At 43.3% G+C, this 26,173-nt stretch overlaps 3 protein-coding genes across 3 annotated transcripts; 1 reads left to right on the top strand and 2 right to left on the bottom strand.

The window, feature by feature from the left end:
- Positions 1–95: 95 nt before the first annotated feature.
- Positions 96–13,583, bottom strand: rbm19 (RNA binding motif protein 19). The gene is made up of 22 exons (XM_023978246.2): positions 13,452–13,583; positions 12,395–12,577; positions 8,776–8,871; positions 8,498–8,536; positions 8,145–8,343; positions 7,809–8,059; positions 7,515–7,574; positions 7,234–7,384; positions 6,944–7,150; positions 6,733–6,863; positions 6,513–6,637; positions 6,265–6,361; positions 6,040–6,150; positions 5,715–5,915; positions 5,372–5,584; positions 5,202–5,262; positions 4,706–4,785; positions 4,541–4,596; positions 1,093–1,206; positions 868–979; positions 633–753; positions 96–540 (listed from the first exon to the last, which is right to left on the bottom strand). The coding sequence occupies exons 1-22, from the start codon at positions 13,485–13,487 to the stop codon at positions 458–460; spliced, it is 2,727 nt and encodes a 908-aa protein (XP_023834014.1). The 5' UTR covers positions 13,488–13,583; the 3' UTR covers positions 96–457.
- Positions 13,584–21,098: 7,515 nt separating this feature from the next.
- Positions 21,099–22,591, top strand: LOC111957982 (polyubiquitin). The gene is made up of 2 exons (XM_023979126.2): positions 21,099–21,448; positions 21,901–22,591. The coding sequence occupies exon 2, from the start codon at positions 21,910–21,912 to the stop codon at positions 22,378–22,380; it is 471 nt and encodes a 156-aa protein (XP_023834894.1). The 5' UTR covers positions 21,099–21,448; positions 21,901–21,909; the 3' UTR covers positions 22,381–22,591.
- Positions 22,592–22,645: 54 nt separating this feature from the next.
- Positions 22,646–25,810, bottom strand: LOC111957981 (peroxisomal membrane protein 2). The gene is made up of 5 exons (XM_023979125.2): positions 25,603–25,810; positions 24,991–25,113; positions 24,716–24,878; positions 23,513–23,632; positions 22,646–23,425 (listed from the first exon to the last, which is right to left on the bottom strand). Exons 1-5 carry the CDS (start codon positions 25,710–25,712, stop codon positions 23,357–23,359), a joined length of 585 nt encoding a protein of 194 aa, XP_023834893.1. The 5' UTR covers positions 25,713–25,810; the 3' UTR covers positions 22,646–23,356.
- Positions 25,811–26,173: the final 363 nt, after the last annotated feature.

The raw sequence follows: 26,173 nt of genomic DNA, 5'->3' as shown, positions 1-26,173 counted from the left end.
GGAATTTCAAAATAAAAGTCCAACCCTCTAACGTAGATAGATTATATGTTACATTTTTTGATAAAATACAATTCAATAAAAACTTAAAGCCACAGTAGCAGATGGGTAACATTTAATTGTTGTGTACAAATAATCCTATCAATCATGTCATCAGAGTCCCATGCATCATCAGAGCTCTCTCACAGACATTCTCTGTCCCGCTTTCTCCTCACACACCCACACCCGTTCCTCGTAACAACAACGCTCTGTCAAAGTCCCTCAGTGTGTTTGAGAGGATTTGCTTGTCAAGGCTTTGCGCAGAATCACTGACAAAATAATTGGATTCTGTCGAGTTCTSGTCTATCTGATTCTTTCTTCTCCTGTCACTCAGGTCCAGATTACGCAGTCACTCCTACCCACATGGGTCGACAGAGCAACAATTGGGGCTGGGTTGGGGTTAGGGTGTGTGGTTGAGAGGTCAGTCATCCTCTGTCCCCCCGACCTCCATCGTCTCCATAATACCCTCCATCACCTCAGCCTTCCGCTTCTTCTTAGGAATGTCTAAGAGAAAGAGAGAGACAGGGACATCAGAGAACAGGTTTCTCAAAACATCAATCTGAAATGTATTACTGTATCTGTACGCTGGGTGTTACCATGGAAATGCTCTGCTGTTTTCCTGCGTAGCGTCTCCACAGTGTCTTCAGCGTCGGCCCACTCTAGAACCAGCCGCCGCCCATACAGATGGGTGCTGTGGCACAGTGCTGAGAATGCTTTCTACAGGGGACACAAGAAATAACAACACCGGTCAACACTACTGTACAGCAACAATACACATTTTAAAGGGGAAACAAGAAATAACACACACCGTGCTCATTCATCCTCACTCACCTTTGCATCCTGTTTGGTGAGGAAGTCTACAAAGCCAAACCCGCGGTGAGCCCCCGTGCCAGTACCGGACGCTTTCTTTGGCAGACGAACAGTCTTCAGCTCCCCAAACGTGCTGGAGGGGATATACATATTATCATCATAAGTGAGTGATGAAAAATGCAATGTCTCAGTGAGAAAGCTCTGAGGATGTGTGTATGTGTGTGCGTATATATATATATATATTACCAGAAGAGCTCTCGTATCTCCCTGACTGTGGCCTGGAAGGGGACATTGCGTACAAGGATCTTAGAGCTGGTCTGTTTCCTCTCTGCCTGCTTCTTACGAGACACTACTGCAGACCTATACAAAAAAAAAAAAAAATACAAAATACTAACATATCTATAAGGTGTGGCATACAGCAGGTCAGCCACCAGGGAGAGACTCGTCGAGGCCTGGTGACAGACGGAGTATACATCATGAGGCGATGGCTCCATCTGCTGGACGTGCCAGGTCTCGACGGGCTCTCCGGCCAGGACTAATTGGAACTGATTGGGAGCTGGTGAGTAATCAAGGGCTGATTGCTCACCAGCTGTGCAAGGCCCATAAAGCTGCCAGAAGGGCAGCACACAAAGGAGAGTGGGGGAAGAAAGGACTCCCGTATAGTTGAGGACGGTTGCAGAGGTATGTGCAGGGAGATCAGTTTTTGTGCCCGACAGGATACAGCAAGACCCGGAGCCCAGAAGACGGTATCCCGGAGAGGGTCTCATGGGGGAGACCTATCCTTTTCTTTTTGATTTATTATTTAAATAAACACCCTTGAAACTGAGCTAATCATACTCTGTCCGATCTGTGTAAACGTCTTGACCAAACCCCCTGGTCTGCCACAAAGGATACATGCTGCATTGTGTCATCATAAGTGCTTATACAGACCATTCAGAAAGTATTCAGACCCCTTCCCCTTTTCCACAATTTGTTACGTTACAGCCTTATTCTAAAATGTATAAAGTAGAACATTATCCCTCATCAATCTACACACAATACCCCATAATGTCAAAGCAAAAACCGGTTTAGACATTTTTGCTAATTTATTAAAAATAAAAGACAGAAATACCTTAATTACATAAATATTTAGACCCTTTGCGATGAGACTCGACATTGAGCTCAGGTGCATCCTGTTAACATGGACCATCCTTGAGATGTTTCTACAACTTGATTGGAGTCCACCTGTGGTAAATTCAATTGATTGGACATGATTTGGAAAGGCACCACTGTTGACAGTGCATGTCAGAGCAAAAACCAAGCCATGAGGTCGAAGGAATTGTCCGTAGAGCTCAGAGACAGGATTGTGTTGACGCACACATCTGGGGAAGGGTATCAAAACATTTTTGCAGCATTGAATGTCCCCAAGAACACAGTGGCCTCCATCATTCTTAAATGGAATACGTTTGGAACCACAATTTTTCTAGAGCTGGCCGCCAGGTCAAACTGAACAATCGGGGTAGAAGGGCCTTGGTCAGGGAGGTGACCAAGAACCCGATGGTCACTCTGATAGAACTCCAGAGTTCCTCTGTGGAGATGGGAGAACATTCCAGAAGGACAATCATCTCTGCAGCACTCCACCTATCAGGTCTTTATGGTAGAGTGGCCAGACGGAAGTACTCTCAGACCATGAGAAACAAGATTCTCTGGTCTGATGAAACCAAAATTGTACTCTTTGGCCTGAATGCCAAGCATCACATCTGAAGGAAACCTGGCACCATACCTACGGTGAAGCATGGTGGTGGCAGCATCATGCTGTGGGGATGTTTTTCAGCAGCAGAGACTGGGAGTCTAGTCAGGATCCAGGGAATGATGAACGGAGCAAAGTACAGAGAGATTCTTGATGAAAACCTGCTCCAGAGCACTCAGGACCTCAGACTTGGGCAAAGGTTCACCTTCCGACTGGACAAAGACCCTAAGCACACAGCCAAGGCAACGCAGGAGTGGCTTCTGGACAAGTCTCTGAATGTCCTTAAGTGGCCCAGCCAGAGTCCGGACTTGAACCCGCTCAAACATCTCTGGAGAGACCTGAAAATAGCTGTGCAGCAACAATCCCCATTCAACCTGACAGAACTTGAGGATCTGCAGAGAAGAATGGGAGGAACTCTGAAAATACAGGTGTGCCAAGCTTGTAGCATCATACCCAAGAGGACTCGAGGCTGTAATCGCTGCCAAAGGTGCTAAAACACAGTACTGAGTAAAGGGTCTGAATACTTATGTAAATGTTACATTTCCAGTATTACATTTTTAATACATTTGCCAAAATGTCTAAACCTGTTTTTGCTTTGTCATTATGGGGTATCTTTTTATTTTACTTTTATTTAACTAGGCAAGTACGTTAATAACCTCTCTAGACTAGGGGGCGGTATTTTCACGTCCGGATGAAAAGCGTGCCCAAAGTAAACTGCCTGCTACTCAGGCCCAGAAGCTAGGATATGCATATTATTAGTAGATTTGGATAGAAAACTCTGAAGTTTCTAAAACTGTTTGAATGATGTCTGTGAGTATAACAGAACTTATTTGGCAGGCGAAACCCTGAGGACAAACCATCCAGGAAACATTTGAGGTGACAGTGTTTTCAATGGGTTTTCTATGTGGATCTAGATTTCTAAGGCACTTGCTTGCAGTTCCTATCGCTTCCACTGGATGTCAGTCTTTAGAAATTGGTTGATGTTTTTTTTGTGTAATGAAGAAGTAGGGCTGTTCAGACCGAGGGTCGAGTCTAGTGTACTGTTGTGGTTGGGGCGCACGACCTGAAAGCTCACTCCACTTTGTTTTTATCTGCTATTGAACGCAGTTRATCCCGTCTTAAATTGTATTGATTATTTACGTTAAAACATACCTAAAGTTGTATTAGGAAAGTTGTTTGAAATGTTTGGACAAAGATTACAGGTAACTTAGATATTTTGTAGTCATGTTGCGCGAGTTGGAAACTGTGTTTTTCTGGATCAAACGCGCCAAATAAATTGACATTTTGGAGATATAACGACGGAATTAATCGAACAAAAGGACCATTTGTGATGTTTATGGGACATATTGGAGTGCCAACAGAAGAAGCTCTTCAAAGGTAAGGCATGGATTATATCGTTATTTCTGAGTTTTGTGTCGCGCCTGGCGGGTTGAAATATGATTGTCATGTGTTTGTTTGATGGGGGGCTGTCCTCAGATAATCGCATGGTTTGCTTTCGCCGTAAAGCCTTTTTGAAATCTGACACGGTGGCTGGATTAACAAGAAGTAAAGCTTTAATTTGGTGTATTGCACTTGTGATTGTATGAAAGTTAAATATTTCTAATAATTTAATTTGGCGCTCTGCCATTTCACAGGATGTTGTTAAATCGATCCCGTTAACGAGATTTGATCCCTAAGAAGTGGTTAAGAACAAATTCTTATTTTCAATGACGGGGCAGAATGCCACATTTTTACCTTGTCAGCTCAGGAATTCGATCTTGCAACCTTTTGGTTACTAGTCCAACACTCTATTCCCTGTAGAGGGAATTTTTTTCTCCCATTCAATTCAGAAAAAGGCTATACCGTAACCAAATGTGGAAAAAGTCAAGGGGTTTGAATACTTTTCGAACGCACTGTAATTACTCCTATCAGTTTGTTGTTAATTAATGTAACCATGTATGATATTAGTATGATGGAGTGACTCACTTGGTGGCTCTCTCAGACACTTTCAATTCCAACTGGTGGTCATCCACACTGCAATGCTTAGAGAAAGAAGAGAGATGGGGGGGATGAGAGAGACAGAAAGAGGTGTGAGGTCAGTATCTATAGGTGTAGAGGTTTAAGGTTAAGGATCAGGGCTAGGGTCAATACCTGAAGCTGCCTTATGGCCTTCTCTGCTGCCTTCTGTGTCCGATAGGTGACAAAGCCATACCCCATGGACAACAGCTGACCTACAGGGACAAAACAGCACAGACATCACTGAACCTCACAAATGTTCAATTTATGCTTGATCCGAAAATGTGGTCGGAGACTGACGCAATTGCTGAGCCTCCGGAGGCACACAGAGGCCAAATTGAGCGCCGTTCCACATTGCTGTGCACCTCCCAAATGTATGTAACAATGCAGAGGGCTTTGTATAGCTCCGCATTGAAATGATTTGATTGACAGTAGGTGGGGCGAGAGGTCCTGTATAAACACAAACTCACGCCCTTGACAACTTCCCTCACAACAGCTCTGCGCTGCTCTGCAAATTGCAAGAAGTATCAACGCCCTGACTTCTGCAGAGGCCGTATAACCATAAATGCTGCACGGCCAATGCAGACGTGGGATTGACCACGCAGCGCCTTTAAAATGTCATGTTCAGTACCGGTCTTGTCTTTTTTCTTGGAGATGGTGCAGGTTTTCAATGTGCCACATTTGGAGAAGGTCTATAGAAAGACACAAACCAAAAACATGAATCATTCAACAAAACTTCCGACCTAACTGCATCCTCTGACTCACTCATCCTCTATTCCTCATCACTAACGCTAACCCTACCTCACGCAATGTCTCCTCTGTTGTGGTGAAGTTGAGGTTCTTGATGAAGAGGGTGGATCCCAGTGCTTCCTCCTCCTCCTCCTCCTCCTCCTCTTCCTCCTGTGCTGAGGTTTTGGTGGTGGGCTCCGGATCTGGTGTAAGTATCTTGCTAGGCATGGCTGCTGAGAATACTCCTGTAGGCGCCCACTCCAAATATAGGGGGACATGCTGGAACTAGAGAGTGAGGCAGTATATGTTACAGTATACTCCCCTGAACGGGACCATGGTCTTCCTCAGACAGCGTTCTATTTTTACATTATATAGGCCACATTTGTATGGAACGAACACACACGCACACACACACCTTGCTGTATGCCAGTCTAGTGAAGGCTTGTTTGGCCTCAGTGGGTTCCAGGTATTCTATGACGGCAGTCAAGCCTGCAGGCGGCAGCAGCACTCTACCCAGGGTGCCATGCGGCGAGAACAGTTCCTCCAGGTTCTCCACCGTCACTCCCGCTGGAAGATTCTTCACCAGGAACACAGACATGCTACGAGGCCCCGCCGCCTAAACACACAGACACAAATAACCGGAATCCAAAATTATAACTTTAAATAATGTTCTAAACTTTATATAATGTTATGTTCTTTATGCACGGTTGGCACATCCTAGAGAGTGTTTTACAACATACCTGACTGAAGGAGTCCAGACAAACGTGGTTGTCCAACAGGAACTGTCGAGTCTCCTGGACAATTTGAGTCTCTCCTAAAGCCATCCTCACTGCTACACTTCCCTTAGACTCCTGAGAGAGAATCACATCATTAAAGATGATTGGGTAGAGGGTGGGGGAAAGGTGTATTCGGTGGTAAGGGGAGACGGGTAAAAGGTGCCGAGGAGACAGGAGAGTAGAACTCACATGGTCCAGGACTTGGCTCTTGGTGGTGTTGTATTTTTCAGCGATAGCATCTGCAACAGCACTGGTGCCCAGAAACAGGGTGTTCCAGTTATGGGAGCTGTAGAGGGACAAACATCACAATGTGAACAAACACAAAAAGGCAATAAGATTACTGGACAATTCCAGTACTGGTTTGTAAACAAACTTGGACAATTTAGAGATATTTTAAATTTTAAACTAAGGAGAGATATCTTTAGACTGTAACTGACCTGGTACTACTGGCTTTGTTCTTGGCGTCTTTCTGACGTTTGTAGGAGGAGGAGCCTGGGCCAGAGTGGGCGGAATCAGCCTTTTCCTTCTTCAGAGTGGATGGAAGCAGGTGCAGCATCCTGCCCTGAGAGAAATAGATGGGGGTATAGAAGATGAGAGGTTAGATGTTACAGGTTAAAGGTCAGAAACACACGATGGGTAAGGGTGTGAGATTAGTACCTGGAATATGTGTCCATCTAGCTGAGCCAGTGCCGTCACTGCATTCTCAGGGATCATGTAAGATACGAAGGCATATCCTTTAGGCTTCTTGGTCAGATTGTCGATGGGGAAAACCACTTCAGCCAGAGGACCTGTAACACAGGCTGAGGGGTCAGGGGTGTGTGTGAACTCCTGTTCAGTGCAGGTACACAGTATGTGTGTGTGTGCGCACCGTGCTTGGAGAATAGGTCTTGGAGCTCCTCTTCTGTACAAGTGTAGGGCAGGTTCCTTATGAAGAGTCTTCCTGACTCTGCAACATCTTCCTCTTCCTCATCATCCTTCAGCTCCCTGGTGAAGCTCCTCTCGCTCCCTTTCTCCCGCCTCGCCGCGCGCCCCTCACCCCTCACACTTGTCCGAAAAACCTCAATATAGCGCCCCCCTTAGGACAAACAAACACAATACATGTCTCCATATTCTCAGTGAGGAAACCAACATGCACACCCACAACAGTCTGATTCTCACCCATGTAATCTTTGTTCTTCTTCAGAGCCTTTTCAACCTCTTCTTCTGACCGCATGTCCACATATATATACCCGGTTTTGTTGCCAGTGGCGTTCTTGATAATTCGAATGGCTGCAGGCTTCAGAGGAGTCATGAACTCTCGTACTTGTTGCTGTTGATTTCACACATTAACAACCCAAGAAGTCATACATAAACAACTGCATCATAATAGAAGGACACATCTCCCTTTTCCCACTCATCTGAACTCATCACACCCCATGCCCAAACACCCACACACTTACCTCTTTGACATTGAAGGGACATCCTCTCAGCTTCACTGTGAACTCAGTGGTGGGCTCAGTCTGTGGAACACAGAGAGATAGACACACACACACACACACACACATATTTTACCAAAGGGAATAAGGCAATGAAAACCCTCAACCTTAATTGCACTGTCAGAATGTTACACCATTATGCTGTTTTAACTGCTAACCTCCATCAGTTCGATTAAGGTTGGATTTGAGGTCAAATATACAATCCCAAGATTTGAGGGTCAGTGGTGCTAGGGGTTAAAGGTTAGGAGTCTGCCCTACCTCCTGCTGTTTGCCAGGCTTGCCCTGGCTTTGATCCAGTGAAGAGGCTGGTGCTGTGGCCCTCTGGATACAGTCTCTGTCCCTACTCTCATAGGCACCATCTGTCTGCTGCACAGCGGCAGGCTCGTCTTCCGCATCTTCATCCTCATCGTCATTGTTCTCCTCCACAGCAGCACCCTCTGTATGTGCCACTTTGGAGCGCAGGTACTCCATATCAGACAGGCCAGACTTCAGAGCCTCCTTATCAGCACCTGACAGTGAAAACACACCGTTTACACACACAGATCCTTACCGGCATCTGTCAGACAAAGGGTCTATGTAGGCATGTGTACCTACCCTGGTCTTCCTCCTCCTCCTCCTCATCTGACTCGTCAAAGTTAAGGTAATCATCGGAGGCAGGCTTCTTCTCCTGACTCCTCCCCTGTCCGGTCTCGGGGGCTGCTGATTGGGGCAGAGTGTCGTTGGCCCAGGTAGACGCCTGGTTGCGGTTCTGATGCACTGACACAAACTCCTGGAAACCCTCGTCATCCTCCAGCTGACACACACAGACACACGAGTTTAAACAGAAACAATATTAAACAGATCACCAGAATGTCAAGGAAGACAATAATTGTCAACACTTCAGGCATTTGCGATATCTTACATGCCATCCATAGTGTATTTCCTCTGCCAGGCAGACATGGACTTACTTTGCCTAGAATACTGGGGGATTCCTTTTTCTTCTTCTCCTGGTGGAAAAAACACACAAGAGAAAAATGTAAGAATAGATATCTCACAACAATTCAGCACAAAATACATCATAGTATATACCCTGTTATTATGGTACATCAACACCCAATATAATAACTCCCAAATGTTACCCAGGACCCTGTGTGTAGACATGACCAGAAGATGAAGGGAACATCTCATGGTGTGAAGCATTCAAAAACATTAACCACTTGACTGCAGCCCTATCCTTATACTGTACCTTGTTATTCTCCCTGGGGGCTGTGGCTGGACCACGGGAGTGTTTACTCCAGGCTCTGGCCTTAGTGGGGTCCCCAAACGACTTGCACATCTCCACCTGGGCAAAAGCACAACACACACTATCAGAGAAGACGATGGCATTATCTGTCAACCAGGCTAGCGAATCCAATTTGGCATACAATCTGTGATTGGCTAGCTGTCCATCTCACCACTACTCAGGAGTATGGGTGGCTAGCTGTCCATCTCACCACTACTCAGGAGTATGGGTGTGTAACTGTCCATCTCACCACTACTCAGGAGTATGGGGTGGCTAGCTGTCCATCTCATCACACACTACAGGAGTATGTGGGTGGCTAGCTGTCCATCTCACACTATCAGGAAGTATGGGTGGCTAGCTGTCCATCTCACCACTACTCAGGAGTTTGGGTGGCTAGCTGTCCATCTCACCACTACTCAGGAGTATGGGTGGCTAGCTGTTCCATTCTCACCACTACTTCAGGAGTATGGGTGGCTAGCTGTCCATCTCACCACTACTCAGGAGTATGGGTGGCTAGCTGTCCATCTCACCACTACTCAGGAGTATGGGGTGGCTAGCTGTCCATCTCACCACTACTCAGAGTATGGGGTGGCTAGCTGTCCATTCTACCACTACTCAGGAGTAATGGGTTGGCTAACTGTCCATCTCACCACTACTCAGGAGTATAGTGGTACTGTTCCAATCTCACCACCTACCTCTTCAGGAGTATGGGTGGCTAGACTGTCCATCTCACCACTACTCAGGAGTATGGGTGGCGTACTTGTCCATCTCGACCACTACTCAGGAGTATGGGTGGCTAGCTGTCCGATCTACCACTACTCAGGAGTATGGGTGGCTAGCTGTCCATCTCACCCACTACTCAGGATATGGGGTGGCTAGCTGTCCATCTCACCACTACTCAGGAGTATGGGTGGCTAGCTGTCCATCTCACCACTACTCAGGAGTATGGGTGGCTAACTGTCCATCTCGACCACTACTCATGGAGTATGGGTGGCTACTGTTCATCTCACCACTACTCAGGAGTATGGGTGGCTAGCTGTCCCATCTAACCACTTACCAGGAGTATGGGTGGCTTAACTCCATCTCACACCTACATCAGGAGTATGGGTGGACTAGCTGTCCATCTCAACCACTATCTCAGGAGTATGGGTGGCTAACTGTCCAATCTCACCACTACTCCAGGAGTATGGGTGGCTAGCTGTCCATCTCACCACTACTCAGGAGTATGGGTGGCTAGCTGTCTGTCCATCGTCACCACTACTCAGGGTATGGGTGGCTAACTGCCATCTCCCACCACTATCTCCAGGAGTATTGTGGCAATCTGCATCTACTGAGTATGGCTAGGCTGTCCATCTCACCATACTCAGGAGTATGGGTGGCAAACTGTTTCCACGCTCACCACTACCTCAGGGTATTTGGGGGCTACTTGTCCATCTCACCACTATCAGGAAGTATGGGTGGCTAAGGCTGGTTCCATTCTCACCACTATCAGGAGTATGTTGGTGGGCTACTTGTCCATCTTCCACACACTCACTCATAGAATTCAGGAGTATGGTGGGTGGCGTAGCCCTTTCGGCAATCTCACCACTTACTCAAGTGTAAATGTATCTGGTGGCTAATGCCTCCGTCACCAATCCTCACACTGATCATCAGAGAGCAGATCTGTGGGACTAGCTGTCCATCTCACCACTACTCAGGAGTTATGGGTGGCTAGCTGTCCATCTCACCACTACCAGGAGCTATGGGTGGCTACTGTCCATCTCACACACTCAGGAGTATGGGTGGCTAGCTGTCCATCTCACCACTACTCAGGAGTATGGGTGCTATAGCTGTCCTATCTCACCACTACTCAGGAGTATGGGTGGCTAACTGTCCATTCACCACTACTCAGGTATGGTGGCTAGCTGTCTCTCACCACTCAGGTATGGGGCAACTGTCCATCTCACCACTTACTCAGGAGTATGGGTGGCTAGCTGTCCATGCTCACCACTACTCCAGAGAGTAGGGTGGCACTGTCCATCTCACCACTACTCAGGAGTATGGGTGGCTAGCTGTCCATCTCACACACCAGATATGCGTCTAGCGTGCACACACTACTCAGGGTATGGGTGGCTAGCTGTCCATCTCACCACTACTCAGGAGTATGGGTGGCTAACTGTCCATCTCACCACTACTCAGGAGTATGGTGGCTGCTGTCCATCTCACCACTACTCAGGAGTATGGGTGGCTAAGCTGTCCATCTCTACCACTACTCAGGAGTATGGGCTATAGCTGTCCATCTCACCACTACTCAGGAGTATGGGTGGCTAGCTGTCCATCTCCTACCGGAGTCTGATGGCTTGTCTATCTCACCACTACTCAGGAGTATGGGTGGCTACTACTTCTCCATCTCACCACTACTCAGGAGTATGCGTGGTGCGACCATTCACTCAGGCTTGGTCCATCTCACCACTACTCAGGAGTTATGGGTGGCTAGCTGTCCACTCTCACCACTACTCAGGAGTATGGGTGGCTACTGTCCATCTCACCACTACTCAGGAGTATGGGTGGCTAAGCTGTCCATCTCACCACTACTCAGGAGTATGGGTGGCTAACTGTCCATCTCACCACTACTCAGGGAGTAGTGGTGGCTAGCTGTCCATCTCACCACTACTCAGGAGTATGGGTGGCTAGCTGTCCATCTCACCACTACTCAGGAGTATGGGTGGCTAACTGTCCATCTCACCACTACTCAGGGTATGGGTGGCTAGCTGTCCATCTCACCACTACTCAGGAGTATGGTGGCTAACTGTCCATCTCACCACTATCGCAGAGTATGGGTGGCTAGTGTCCATCTCACACTACTCAGGATATGGGTGGCTAACTGTCCATCTCTCAACTCACTACTCAGGAGTCATTAAAGGGTGGCTAGCTGTCCATCTCACCACTACTCAGGAGTATGGGTGGCTAACTGTCCATCTCACCACTACTCCAGGAGTATGGGTGGCTAACTGTCCATCTCACCACTACTCAGGGAGTATGGGTGGCTAGCTGTCCATCTCACCCACTACTCAGGAGTATGGTGGCTAAACTGTCCATCTCACCACTACTCAGGAGTGATGGGTGGCTAGCTGTCCATCTCGCCACTACTCAGGAGTATGGGTGGCTAGACTGTCCATCTCACCACTACTCAGAGTATGGGTGCGGCTAGCTGTCCATCTACCACTTACTCAGGAGTTATGGGTGGCTAACTGTCCATCTCACCACTACTCAGGAGTATGGGTGGCTAACTGTCTCCACCACCTTACTCAGGGAGTATGGGTGGCTAGCTCGCTCTCACCGCTACCAGGAGTACCTAGTGGCTAGCTGTCCATCTCACCACTACTCAGAGAGTATGGGTGGCTAACTGTCTCACCGTTACTCAGGAGTATGGGTGGGTCTAGCTGTCCATCTCACACTTACTCAGGTAGTATGGGTGGCTAACTGTCTCAACCTTTACTCGAGTGAGTATGGGTGGCTAGCTGTCCATCTCACCACTACTCAGGAGTATGGGTGGCTAACTGTCTCACCGTTACTCAGGAGTATGGGTGGCTAACTGTCTCACCGTTACTCTGGACGTGTCCACAAAGCTTTTATTGAAATGCTTCAGCGCCTTGTCCGCATCCTCCTCAGTCTTGAAGCCCACAAATCCAAACTTGCGGAACTTGCCCTCCTTGGTGAACTTCAGGCCGCAGTCTGTCAATGTTCCGAAGGCGGCAAACATCTCCTTGAACCGCTCCTCCTTCATCTGCAGGCAAAGCTCGTCATTAGTAACTTAAACTCAGTTTAAAAAACCCTGAATAACAAATCAACCCAGACCTAGCCACTACTCCATCGGCACTTGTGGAGAAAACATCTAAGAGGATTGATAACTCCACTTGGCCTATCAGCAGGCAAGATGGAGCTACCACTTCATAGTTACATACATTATTATATCCTTTCAGATACCCAAGTGCCTAAGAGGGTAGGGACTAGAAGTTCATTTTGAACTAAGGGTAAACGTAAACTCGATCATTAACTAAACTTAGGTTTAGTAAATTCAGTCACAAACGTAAGCCAAACTCATCTCCAGTTTACCACACATTAGCCCCTGTAATTCAAGAACGAAATTGTAGATACAATTATTTGCTGTGTAGTTTTAGCCCTTTACGTTTAGCTTAGATTTGTAGCTCCACTCCATCTGAACCAGTACCATAAATTCAATATCATTAACCTGATCTGCAAACGTAACAATGACAAAATACGTTCGGTAATCAAAACATTGACTTTCGCTATTACGCACGGTATATGTACATCAACAAAATGTATGTATAAAAAGTATTGTTTTTGACCAAGTGGGCAAATTACTCATTACTGCCACGCAGGTCGGCTGATCCAGCAGCAGCACAGTAACCCGAAAAATCATTGATATTTAAATAATACATTTTTTAGAAGTACATAACGGCAGTAATGACGATGACCGAACGTATTTGAACATTATCAAGTTTGCAGAGGTTATTATTGGGACTTTGAATTAAAGGATCCTGGGCGTCAGAAAAGATCTCGTCATATTCGTCTTCTCAAGCCCAGATACTGGTTCAAACTCCATCCTCCATTCAACAACACATTCTAACATAACTTGCCCCGTTTGGAAGGTTTTTGACGATTAATCTCGACATTTTTGGAAACCTAAATCCCGTCTAAACACTGAAATAAAGCGAAATATATATGTCAACAAACACGCGTGGACATCTGTCTTGGTGGGCATTGGTAACCTGGAAACATTTAGCAGAATCATGTGGAATCACTTCCGTGTCAATTACAAAGAATCTTCAGTCTTCAAAATAAAAGTCCTTACCGAAAGATGTGTGCTGTACATTGGCATTAATAGTTTGAATTCACATCACTGGCTGTCCGTGGGCAACAGTGGGCTACATTACCTATTTTTCAGTCAATATACCACAACAAAATACATAATTTATTTGAACCCTGGACCCTCAGATTCAAAGTCTTTAGCTCTACCGACAGGTGGCGCCAGCGCCATCTGGGCGCGCGTGTTGAAAGGATATTTCCTGTTTGACCGAGAACAACCATGACCGGGGTTGTCATGTCAGTAGTTTTAGGCTACTTTGAAAAAGTATTGGTCGCGGGATGAGTGTCAGTTTTTGGGTCTCGGGCGCTGCGCGAGTGGAAATTTGAAATGGAAGTTATGGAACTCCCTCACATACTTCTGTTATGTGGAAAGGTCCACAATGAAACTGACAGTAAATGTGGAAAATTATACATTTGCATCTGTTGGCCATCAAGTAGCCTATTCTATGCAATTGTAGGCTACTCTAGCCTAACATTTGATACAATAAATGTTGAAATGAAGATATGACTAGTCCTTGCAAATCCATTTGTGCCACTTGTGTAGCCTACCCAGAGGAGCTTGCAAACGGATTTAATGAATAACCTATATTTTGTTATAACCAGTTTGTTGTTATAGCCTTGTGTTATTATGCAATTATTAAAGGCCATGGCTAATTAAATCTAAAGTTATCATTTGAGATCATGGTCACAGCTGGAGCTCTATCCTAATTGCCGATCAGCTGTTAGAATGCATTAGATTGATGTAACAATCAGTTATATTTGGCTACAGGTAAAAAATAAACACTGTGTTGTTGACAATCACATTCAGTTCATATCCATATGATTAATATTTGATTGATTTAAATTATGACCCATCCTCAGTAGCCTATTCGAGCAGGCTATTTGGCAACACAAGTGCATCTTACCTCGAAATAGCTTTGCTATTAATGTTGAATAAATTAGTCCGTAAATTTGAAATAAGCAAGTTGCGAAATCGTTCAGTCTACATCTTACCTACATCTTGCCTAGCCTACCTGAAATTAGACGTAGACCTATCAGGGGCTATAGGCTACTTGTATCTAGCTAAGCAAACCATGGCAAAGTTTAGCCTAACATTTGTTTTTTTAAGTTTGTCCAAGTGTTTCTTGCGCAGAGATTGAGATCATCTGTCCAACTTTCATTTTAATTTTTTTTTAATTTCACCTTTATTTAACCATGTAGGCTAGTTGAGAACAAGTTCTCATTTACAACTGCGACCTGGCCAAGATAAAGCAAAGCAGTTTGACACATACAACAACAGAGTTACACATGGAATAAACAAACATACAGTCAATAATACAGTAGAAAAAGTCTATAAACAGTGTTTGCAAATGAGGTAAGATAAGGGAGGTAAGGCAATAAATAGGCKATGGTGGCGAAGTAATTACAGTATAGCAATTAAACACTGGAGTGATAGATGTGCAAAAGATGAGTGTGCAAGTAGAGATACTGGGGTGCAAAGGAGCAAAATAAATAACAGTATGGGGATGAGGTAGTTGGATGGGCTATTTACAGATGGGCTATGTACAGGTGCAGTGATCTGTGAGCTGCTCTGACAGCTGGTGCTTAAAGTTAGTGAGGGAGATGAGTCTCAAGCTTCAGTAATTTTTGTAGTTCGTTCCAGTCATTGGCAGCAGAGAACTGGAAGGAAAGGCGGCCAAAGAGGAATTGGCTTTGGGTGTGACCAGTGAAATATACCTGCTGGAGCGTGTGCTACGGGTGGGTGAGCTGAGATAAGGCAGGGCTTTACCTATCAAAGACTTGTAGATGACCTGGAGCCAGTGGGTTTGGCGACGAATATGAAGCGAGGGCCAGCCAACTGGAGCGTACAGGTCGCAGTGGTGGGTAGTATATGGCGCTTTGGTGACAAAACGGATGGCACTGTGATAGACTGCATCCAGTTTGCTGAGTAGAGTGTTGGAGGCTATTTTGTAAATGACATCGCCCTTATACATCGTCAGTTTTACGAGGGTATGTTTGGCAGCATGAGTGAAGGAGGCTTTGTTTGCGAAATTGGATGCCGATTCTAGATTTAATTTTGGATTGGAGATGCTTATTGTGAGTCTGGAAGGAGAGTTTACAGTCTAACCAGACACCTAGGTATTTGTAGTTGTCCACATATTCTAAGTCAGAACCGTCCAGAGTAGTGATGCTGGACGGGCGGGCAGCTTGGGAGTGACTGGATACTGCCCATAGCTGTGGTATATTGGCCATATACCACACACCACCGTACCTTATTGCTTAATCATAGCATTCAAACGAGTTAAATCGACATCCATTTATGGAAAATGAACTGGGGAGTTTAATAAGGGCAAATTATTTTCTCTTATATTCCATTTAATTTATTAAGTCACGTTAGCTCGCAATAATWATTATTTTGATGGAGAACCACATTTTGATTCTTATGTTGTTACAAGTTACGTCGATATTCCTTCTTAATTCACTTGATAACGTTATGGAAAATGGGTTTATTGGATATAGGCAGAAGACTTAAAACGTTAAGTTGATCGATCCCGTGGAGGGAGGAGCTGATTTTTTGTAAATGACAGTAAAACATTATTTTGATGACTATAACATGTGTCGGAACCTTCAATTCTTGAACATTTTCTCAACACTCACCCGCTCAGGCAAATTTGCAGAACTAATAAACTTGTAACCAAATCAGATCGGAACTAGAAGCACAAGCATTTCGCTACACTCGCATTAACATCTGCTAACCATGTGTATGTGACTAATAAAATTTGATTTGATTTGATTTGATTTGATCTCCCGTACATACCCCTCGTGATGAAGGCAGCCAATGGCCTGCTTCTATCTACGATGTAAACACAGCCACTTGTGAAAAAGCGAACTGCTGTCTGATGAAGAGGAACACAAATACATACATTGAACAAAAATGTGAATGTAAAGTGTTGATCCCAGAAATGTTTCATATGCAAATTAGACCAGCTTTTAAGCTTGTGCGCAGCGCTTCTAAAAATGTATCTTTCACTCAGCTCTTTAAGCACGCACAGCCCCCAGCCAGACTATGTTGCTGCGCAAGGTGGAATAGGCTATATACAGTACCAGTCAAAAGTTTGGACACACCTACTCATTCAAGGGTTTATCTTTATTTGTACTATTTCCTACATTGTAGAATAATAGTTAAGACAACAAAACTATGAAATAACACATATGGAATAATGTAGTAACCAAAAAAGTGTTAAACAAATCCAAATATATTTTATATTTGAGATTCTTCAAAGTAGCCACCCTTTGCCTTGATGACAGCTTTTGCAGCTTTGCACACTCTTGGCTTTCTCTCAACCAGCTTCATGAGGTAGTCACCTGGAATGCATTTCAATTAACAGGTGTGCCTTGTCAAAAGTTAATTTGTGGAATTTATTTCCTTCTTAATGCGTTTGAGACGGTCAGTTGTGTTGTGACAAGGTAGGGGTGGTATACAGAAGATAGCCTTATTTGGTAAAAGACCAAGTTCATATTATCACAAGAACAGCGCAAATAAGCAAAGAGAAACGACAGTCCATCATTACTTTAAGGCACGAAGGTCAGTCAATATGGAAAATTTCAAGAACCTTTGAAGTGCAGTCYCAAAAAGCATCAAGCGCTATGATGAAACTGGCTCTCATGAGGACCACCACAGGAAAGGAAGACGCAGAGTTACCTCTGCTGCAGAGGATAAGTTCATTAGAGTTACCAGCCTCAGAAATTGCAGCCCACATAAATGCTTCAGAGTTCAAGTAACAGACACATCTCAACATCAACTGTTCAGAGGAGACTGTGAAATCAAGCCTTCATGGACGAATTGCTGCAAAGAAACAACTACTAAAAAGGACACCAATAATAATAATAAGAGACTTGCTTGGGCCAAGAAACATGAGCAATGGACATTAGACCAGTTGAAATCTGTCCTTTGGTCTGATGAGTCAAATTTGAGATTTTTGGTTCCAACAGCCGTGTCTTTGTGAGACGCAGAGTAGGTGAACGGTTGACCTGCGCATGTGTGGTTCCCACTGTGAAGCATGGAGGAGGAGGTGTGATGGTATGTGGGTGCTTTGCTGGGAACACCGTCTGTGATTTATTTACAATTCAATTCAAGGCACACTTAACCAGCATGGCTACCACAGCATTCTGCAGCGATACGCCATCCCATCTGGTTTGCGCTTAGTGGGACTATCATTTGTTTTTCAACAGGACAATGACCCAACACACCTCCAAGCTGTATAAGGGCTATTTGACCAAGAAGGAGAGTGACGGAGTGTTGCATCAGATGACCTGGCCTCCACAATCNTGACATAAGACAGGGAATTGTTACTAGGATTAAATGTCAGTAATTGTGGAAAATGGAGTTTAAATGTATTTGGCTAAGGTGTATGTAAACTTCCGACTTCAACTGTACATATGTGCATGAGAATGGCACTGACTCCATTCCAGCCAAAGTTCAAAATACTGGCAGGCCAAGCAAAAGCCAATTTCTCTAACTAAAGAAAAGAGATGAAGAAATTAAGTGGGAGAGAGTAGGAAAGATAAATATTTAACTTGTGGTTTCTTATCTGTTCAAAAATCAAAGCACTTTTGTCAGAAACAGGCACTTTTGTTATTTTTGTGTGAAGATGCAGTCTTGTTTTGCTTGAAATGAGAACATTTGTGATAGGCCTACTTTTATTCATGATTAGGCTGCATATTTATTTTACCTCATGTTTAATGWGTCTGCATTGAAAATGTGCAATAAATATTGTTGAAATGTTATTGAAATGTAGTACTTTGTTTATTAGCTATACATATAGAAGAACTACATATGCCCCCAAATCATAGCGCACGTTAGACATTTTAATGGTTTGGACCTTTGGGGGGAGAAAATGTTAGTCGCTGGACCTCTTTAAATTCTAATTGTGCACCCCTGCCCTAGACCCATTCCAATTCACATACCGCCCCAACAGATCCACAGATGACGCAATCTCAATCGCCCTCCACACTGCCCTTTCCCACCGGGACAAAAYYAACACCTATGTGAGAATGCTGTTCATTGACTACAACTCATCTTTCAACACCATAGTGTCCAAGAAGCTCATCACTAAGCTAATGTTAGGATTTATGTTTATGCACTATAGCCCGCTACCATATTGTTTGAAGATGAATATTGTTTTGTTACACACACACACAAACAATACAGATGTGTAGGTGTGTAAAGACTGATCAACATAGAGGGACAGGCTATACAGGCTGTGGTCAATCTGGAGAGGGGAGGGGTGCATATCTCTAAGCCAACCAGGGAGGGTAGAGCASTGGACAATACCATATTAGGAACTGTTTGAGTGTAGAATCGACGGAGACACAAGACGGATCTAATCTACCCAACAACCAGATGCGGACAGAGGAGAGCACCATGGGACTTGGACAAGTCCGAGTGCRAGCATAGGCTGAGCAAAGTTTAAACCGCGCTCAGCCTCTACTATGATAGGCCAACGGARGAGTTGGAACTAAAGCTGTCATAGTATAAGAACTGCTATTTGAGTACATTCCACAGTTCCCTGTTTTAACGTTAGCTATACTGACCTCGTCGCGGATTTGGTAAGAATTGGGTAATTCTTCAGCAGAATCAAGTATTGATGCAGCAGTCCCATATAGAGGGCAGAGTCTCGAATCGGTAAACTTTGTACAGGCATTGTCACGGTAGATATGTTGCATTTAGACGWTACGTTTTGTGTTTGAAGGACCACCACCGCACAGATGTGTCTGGCCCTATGACAGATATGTTTGGCCAAATGATGAATATAAACCCTGGATTGCTGATGCTATGTACTGGCCAACGAGAGCATTTGAAGCCACCGGTCAGCCATATTGACGCTTCCTAGAAGAAGCAGTCCTCCATAGGAATGGATGGAATTCTACAGTATTTTAATTAATGGTTTCAAGGACAAAAAKACATGTATTTARGTTTTTTTTGTAGAGGGACWTTAACATTAGAAAATCATACTTTAGGGAAATGTTTTTATATATATTTTCATCTTTCAGGGACTAAAAGACTAGTCAGGATCGAGGGAAAGATGAACGGAGCAAAGTACAGAGAGATACTTCATGAAAACCTGCTCCAGAGCGCTCAGGACCTCAGGACCTCAGACTGGGGCAAAGGTTCACCTTCCAACAGGACAACGACCCTAAGCACACAGCCAAGACAACGCAGGAGTGGCATCGGGACAAGTCTCTGAATGTCCTTGAGTGGCTCAGCCAGAGTCCAGACTCGAACCCGATCTAACATCTCTAGAGACCTGAAAATAGCTGTGCAGCGACGCTCCACATTCAACCTGACAGAGCTTGAATGGATTTGCAGAGAAGAATGGGAGAAACTCCCCAAATACAGGTGTGCCAGGCTTGAGGCGTGATACCCAAGATGACTCAAGGCTGTAATCGCTGCCAAAGGTGCTTCAACAAAGTACTGAGTAAAGGGTCTGAATACTTGGTAAATGTGATTTGTTTTTATTTTTAATACATTTGCAAACATTTATAAAAACCTGTTTTTGCTTTGTCATGGGGTAGTGTGTGTACATTGATGAGGAAATTAAACCATTGAATACATTTTACAATAAGGGTGTAACGTATCAAAATGTGGAAAAAGTCAAGGGGTCTGAATACTTTCTGAATGCACTGTACTTCTCAGTAGTCTCTGAACAGCTTTCAATACCACTTACCTCAGCTGACATGGCAGACATCAGTTCTGACTCATTAGAATTACATTAGTAAAATGCACAGAGGTCATTGACCCTTGGAGATGTCCACAGATGCAGAAATAAAATTGTCTTTACTGGAGAACATGCAAGTAACTGTACTTCCACTGGTTACAGTTTGTACTAGAGAAGATAAGGGTGAATAACTTTGGGTAGTCTGATATGTGAAGTCCGAAAGATATATGGTTCAACTGCTGACAATAACATGTGATGGTTCAACTGCTGACTTGTTATCATTTTGGGAAAGGTGAGGCAGGGTGTGTCTATTTGTATAGCTGTTAAAATTCCCTCTGCACTCACGTATGTCTGACGTATCACAAGATACCTGCAATTGTTAGTCATTATCAGTATAATCTGYGCCTYGGTTTTCCCAAGGATGGGGTTTCATCGACAATGACATTAGGTTTCCCTTTCTGGTGTCRGACATACAGTATCTGTGTGAATGATAGGGAATTGTCTAGAATTATAGGGAATGATCTAGAARGGTTTCTCCTTCTGGTGTCCAACATACAGTATCTGTGTGAATGATAGGGAATTGTCTAGAATTATAGGGAATGATGTAGAATGAGTCAATTGTATCGAATTATAGGGAATGAGCTTTATACATGTTTGTGTGATATGTATAAACAACAACGAAATATAAAAAAAWMTACATCCTTGGAATGGGAGCAAGTCATTGGGCTACTTTATTTCATGGGGTTTAGGCTCTTACTCTGTTCTAAGTCTTAACTCAACAATAAAAAACAAAACGATTTATTGCACACAACTCTCTATAAATAGCAGCAGACTACATCATTAGTATCAGAGAATAGAAACCGAAAGTGGTGGGAGGCAGAGAGGAAAAACGAATCTGAATTTGAGGGGCGGGGCAGATCAGCTGTTATATACCAGGCTCAGCTGTACACGGTCACCATCTTCAATCGTAGAAGTTGTTTTTGTCAACATACCGATTTCTCAAAACTATTTGTTGAAACAGTTTGCAAGACTTCACAACAAGGACTTCTCAACAATATCTACTGAAAAAGGTAAGWATTTTTTTCATCATTAGGCTATAATACTTTATATAACTCTGCTGTTAAAGCTAAATAGCTATCAAGCAATTCTCTAACACATTATTTTAGTTATTACAATGGGCTGAATCAATGGTAACCTTGAATCCTGTAGGTTAATATAAAGGTTATAATATGTCGTATAAATTGTCATGAGCATGTATGATAATACCCCCTTATGTCTGTCAATCATCTCATAATGATTCTCACTCAATTCCAGCCATTTGAGTCAGCAGAAATGTTGATAGAGAGTGGACATTATATATTGAAAGCCTTATTATAAGACATTATAAAGGATCATACATGCTTTTAACAAGTTATAAAGCATTATACCTGTTGGCTTTAAGTGAAGTGTTACTAGACTAAATCATTCAATTGAGCTATGGTATTGTAAGGCCAAATAAATAATACATGAAATCCTCTTTCAGATATCTATCATGGAACTCACTATAACACTRTTGAATGGGGACTCACATCCCCTGACGGTTCAGCCACACACCACTCTGGGGTCGCTCAAGAGTCTGATCAACCAACACTTTGGAGTGGCCATGGAAAGGCAGAGGCTGTCAGGTGTCAATGGGAACAACATCAGTCTCAGCGATGATTCAAAAACTTTGAGTGACTATGGCCTGCATTCAGGATCTAAAGTGATGGTGCTGATTACAGAACCCACTCACATCCAGGTGTTCCTGAAAAATGAAAAGGGCCAGACGCACACATATGAGGTGGTGTCAGGTGAGACTGTAACCCAGTTCAAAGCCAAAGTCCAAAACAAGGAGGGAGTCCCAGCCAACCAACAGAGGCTGATTCATGAGGGCAAGCAGCTCGATGATGGCAAGAAACTGGAAGACTATGGTGTCAGAAATCTAAGCACTATTCACCTGACGCTCCGTCTAAGGGGAGGCTGAAGACACCCAGTATCGACCTGAAACCACAGGTCACCTGAAGCCCTTAACTTATTATGCATTCCATGTCTATAGAGAAAAAGCTATKTTGTCCAAAAATGACCAGTGTTACTTTTGTAGTCAGTTGTAAACTTTTAAWTTAAGCATGGCTGATATTGGCTTTTGTTGAAAAAATGTAAATGAGATTGTAATAAAGTAATAACCAAGTATAAAACTCAGTCTACCATCATTGGCATGGCTCCAACTCAAAACAAAAGTTAAAGCAACATAAGGTAATGGACTGGTTTTTATAAAATACAGTTAAATCAAATGCATCAGGATGTAAAATACWTTGTCAGTTTCAGTCCGATGTGCTGTTGCTCCCTTATTTGGCCTGATAGAGACAGAAAGAGTAATAACATTTACAGTTTGAGACTCAAACTAAACTGAAGGCAGTCCACATGAGGAAACTACAGGCCAGCCTTGTCAGCAATATACACAATGCTTCATGGTCTGATAAATCTTAACATTGCATATTCATATGGTGTTAAATMAATTGCATTCAAGGTTGAAATAGTTACTGATATTCATTTCCTACAGCACATTTGCTTCTTCTTAAATTATAATATACATTTGTATCTTTCAAGAATAGGTAACATGTATTTACCATTGTTCAAACCAAAATACACCACGGCACAAAGATACTCAAGTATTTCAATTAATTTAAGATTGGAAATTTCAGTAGTAAGAATTAACATTGAACATTTTAGTTATCGGTTATTCTGCATGTGAGCAACACATTAGATGTGTTATGATTTCCTTAGTGTAGTACTTTTGTAGTATGCGAGTGAAGGCCTTCACATCACCCCAGTCAATCTGCCTGGTTGTACCAGCTTGCTGCACTGGCATTCACAGGCCTGTCCTTGCAACGTTCTGCAGCTCCAGAGGCACACCCTGTGCCCTCTACATTCAGTAATCAGGGAGAAAATCTTGGGAGTCTTCACTTCCTCACAGACGCAAGGTAAGCATACCAAAATAAGGCCACCATGTTGGCAAACAGCACTCGAAACTGAAAACACAACAACACAGATTGGTAACAGAGCACCACTACATTCCAGATGAATGCATAAAAGAAAAGCCAGTGAGAACTGCTCACCTCTACAGACACATAGTTGATGTTGATGAACTGGAAGGGGGTCCACACTTTCCAGTTCATCTTCAAGGCAGGCCAATAACTACTATTCACTTTGCTCTGGAAGTCTTCCCACCTCTTACCCTAAAATAGCATTAGAATGGATGAAAATGAATGTACAGGCATGGCAATAGTCTGGARTAGAATGTAATTAATGAACCACTAATGGAAATTAACTGTCTGAGTAGTACTGCATAATTTCACTAGGGCCAACCTAAACTGACAGACTAGGAGGCAGTCCCTGCATAAAGTTTGAACTACACAGAGTAATATTTTTTTTATACGAGACAGTGCTATCTGATCCAAGCAGGGAGAGTTGGTCAGTAATAATGGACTAAAGGAACCTAATGTTACTGCTTATAGTCCAAGGACCTTACATGTTCTATTTAGAGGCTTACTGGCTCTGGCAGCCAAAACAGCCAAATTCTCCAAACGTGAATCGATTCTCTATTGCGGTACGGTTGTAAACTTAAAGCCCTCTACTTTCATATCACATCAAAATAATGTCACAAATGCAAAACATACACTACCGGTCAAAAGTTTTAGAACACCTACTCATTCAAGGGATTTTCCTTTTCTTTTTTWAAAACTATTTTCTACATTGTAGAATAATAGTGAAGACATCAAAACTATGAAATAACACATATGGAATCATGTAGTAACCAAAAAAAGTGTGAAACAAATCAAAATATATTTMAGATTTGAGATTCTTCAAAATAGCCACCCTTTTCCTTGAGCACACTCTCGGCATTTACTTACTGTYCACTGTTTTAACCCGTTTTAACAAAGTTGCAGCCAACACTGTTTTTCAGTGACATCACGTTTGTGGCATCCATCTTCCGTTTACACATAGGTGTTAGGTGACGCATATAATTTGCACAGGTAGTCGACTGTCTTGCGTCTAATTTCTATAAACAAACGCTGTAACATGGAAATATGTCTCCGTGGGAACTCTATAAATTTGTGTAGTAATATAAACTTTTGTTTTTTGAAAATGATTTCTTGCTGATATGAAAGATAGTTTTGGAAAATATAAGAAACAGAAGAAATGTATGTTCCCCCGGCCAGAAGACACTATCGTCAATAGGCGCTAAAGTCAGTAGCGTCTATGAATGGGCTAGTCAGGTGTATGGTACAGGAGACTCCATAGTGGAGAAGCTGACTTACCTCCAGGATGTTCATAACAAAGAAGAAAAGCAGCAGGAACGCAGGGGCGAAGATAAGGCGATCCAAGAGCAAGCGTTTCACCATGCAGTATGGAACAGTGGTAGGCATCAACACCTCCATAAGTTGGTAAAAGTAATGGCTTACAGGCCCAGTAATGAGCGACCTGAAACAAAAACGGGAAATTTCAATAGCTGTGTTCATTGTACAGTACATTGCAATWAAAAAAAARAAAAAKAAATCAAGTGATTTGGACCTGATTTTAATCACATGCCTACCCATAAATGGCAAAGCGGGCAGGTCCTGAAATGTCAATCTCCTTCACTGGGGTCCCTTCTTTGGCCTTTCGTTTTACTTCCAATGCTTGAGATAGAAGATTTCCCATTGCTGAGAGAATGCCACTGAAAAAGATGTAGACCATTTATTTGTAGTCATGCCATGGTAGTGATTAAAGTTTGAAGAAAGTTTTCTTCTTTAAGTGCATTGAAACAATGCAACTATGACAGCAACTGTTGTCAGGAAAGATGAGGGAGGTTCTTAGAGCAGAGGCTGATTGGCTGAAAACAGACAGAGCAAAGTAGAAAGGTCTTGGCAAAGGGACATGTTTACCTTGCCAAAGCATAGTTTGCAAATTATCAAGTAGCTCCATACCCTTATACCCTTACGATGTCTACCACAAATTAGTTAATGCAATTTTTTTACCGTTATTTAACTAGGCAAGTCAGTTAAGAACAATTTCTGTATGAGTGATCAGTAGTAATTGTTGTCAATTGTTAGGTGTTACACTAGTTACACTAGACCCCTGCAAGCTAACTAGTTAATAACAATAGCTAATTATCCCATTATATTCAAACTGTTTCAACAGGCTAGCTAACGTTAGCTATACTGACCTCGTCACGGATTTGGTAAGAATTGGGTAATTCTTCAGCAGAATCAAGTATTGATGCAGCAGTCGCACATGGAAGGCAGAGTCTCGAATCGGTAAACTTTGTACAGGCATTGTCACGGTAGAAATGTTGCATTTAGACGATACGTTTTGTGTTTGAAGGACCACCACCGCACAGATGTGTCTGGCCCTATGACAGATATGTTTGGACAAATGATGTATATAAACCCTGGATTGTGTTGCTATGTACTGGTCAACGAGAGCATTTGAAGCCCCGGTCGGCCATATTGGCACTACCTTGAATAAGAAGCAGTCCTCCATAGGAGTGGATGGAATTCTACAGTATTTTAATTCAATGTTTCAAGGACACAATTACATGTATTTACGGGACAGTAACATTACAAAATCCTACTTTAGGGAAATGTTTTTATATATATTTTTTTATTTTAAACTCACATAATATAATGTAAAAGTATACATTAAGTTGTCAATAATATAAACGTGGAACAAACAAATGCAGGCATAAAAATAAAAAAAAGATTCTATAGCTTCCAAAATATTTTTTACATCGTGGG

The sequence above is a fragment of the Salvelinus sp. IW2-2015 genome, linkage group LG33 (genome assembly GCF_002910315.2).
Source record: "Salvelinus sp. IW2-2015 linkage group LG33, ASM291031v2, whole genome shotgun sequence".
Lineage (NCBI taxonomy): Eukaryota > Metazoa > Chordata > Actinopteri > Salmoniformes > Salmonidae > Salvelinus > Salvelinus sp. IW2-2015.
Note: the sequence above shows the minus strand (reverse complement) of the source record. Positions and strands in the feature narration are given on the sequence as shown.

Bases quoted from the DNA above. Each gene is read 5' to 3' on its own strand.
- rbm19 (XM_023978246.2), bottom strand. From the start codon at position 13,487: ATGTCGAGATTAATCGTCAAAAACCTTCCAAACGGG. The intron at 8,344-8,497 runs GTAAGTCCATGT...TGTGTGTGTCAG, and splicing joins CCCCCAGTATTCTAGGCAAA to CTGGAGGATGACGAGGGTTT. The intron at 4,786-5,201 runs GTACTGAACATG...TTGTCCCTGTAG, and splicing joins CAAGAAAAAAGACAAGACCG to GTCAGCTGTTGTCCATGGGG.
- LOC111957981 (XM_023979125.2), bottom strand. From the start codon at position 25,712: ATGCCTGTACAAAGTTTACCGATTCGAGACTCTGCCTTCCATGTGCGA. The intron at 25,114-25,602 runs GTCAGTATAGCT...CATCTTTTTCAG, and splicing joins CTTACCAAATCCGTGACGAG to TGGCATTCTCTCAGCAATGG. The intron at 24,879-24,990 runs GTAGGCATGTGA...TTTTTGTTTCAG, and splicing joins GCCCGCTTTGCCATTTATGG to GTCGCTCATTACTGGGCCTG.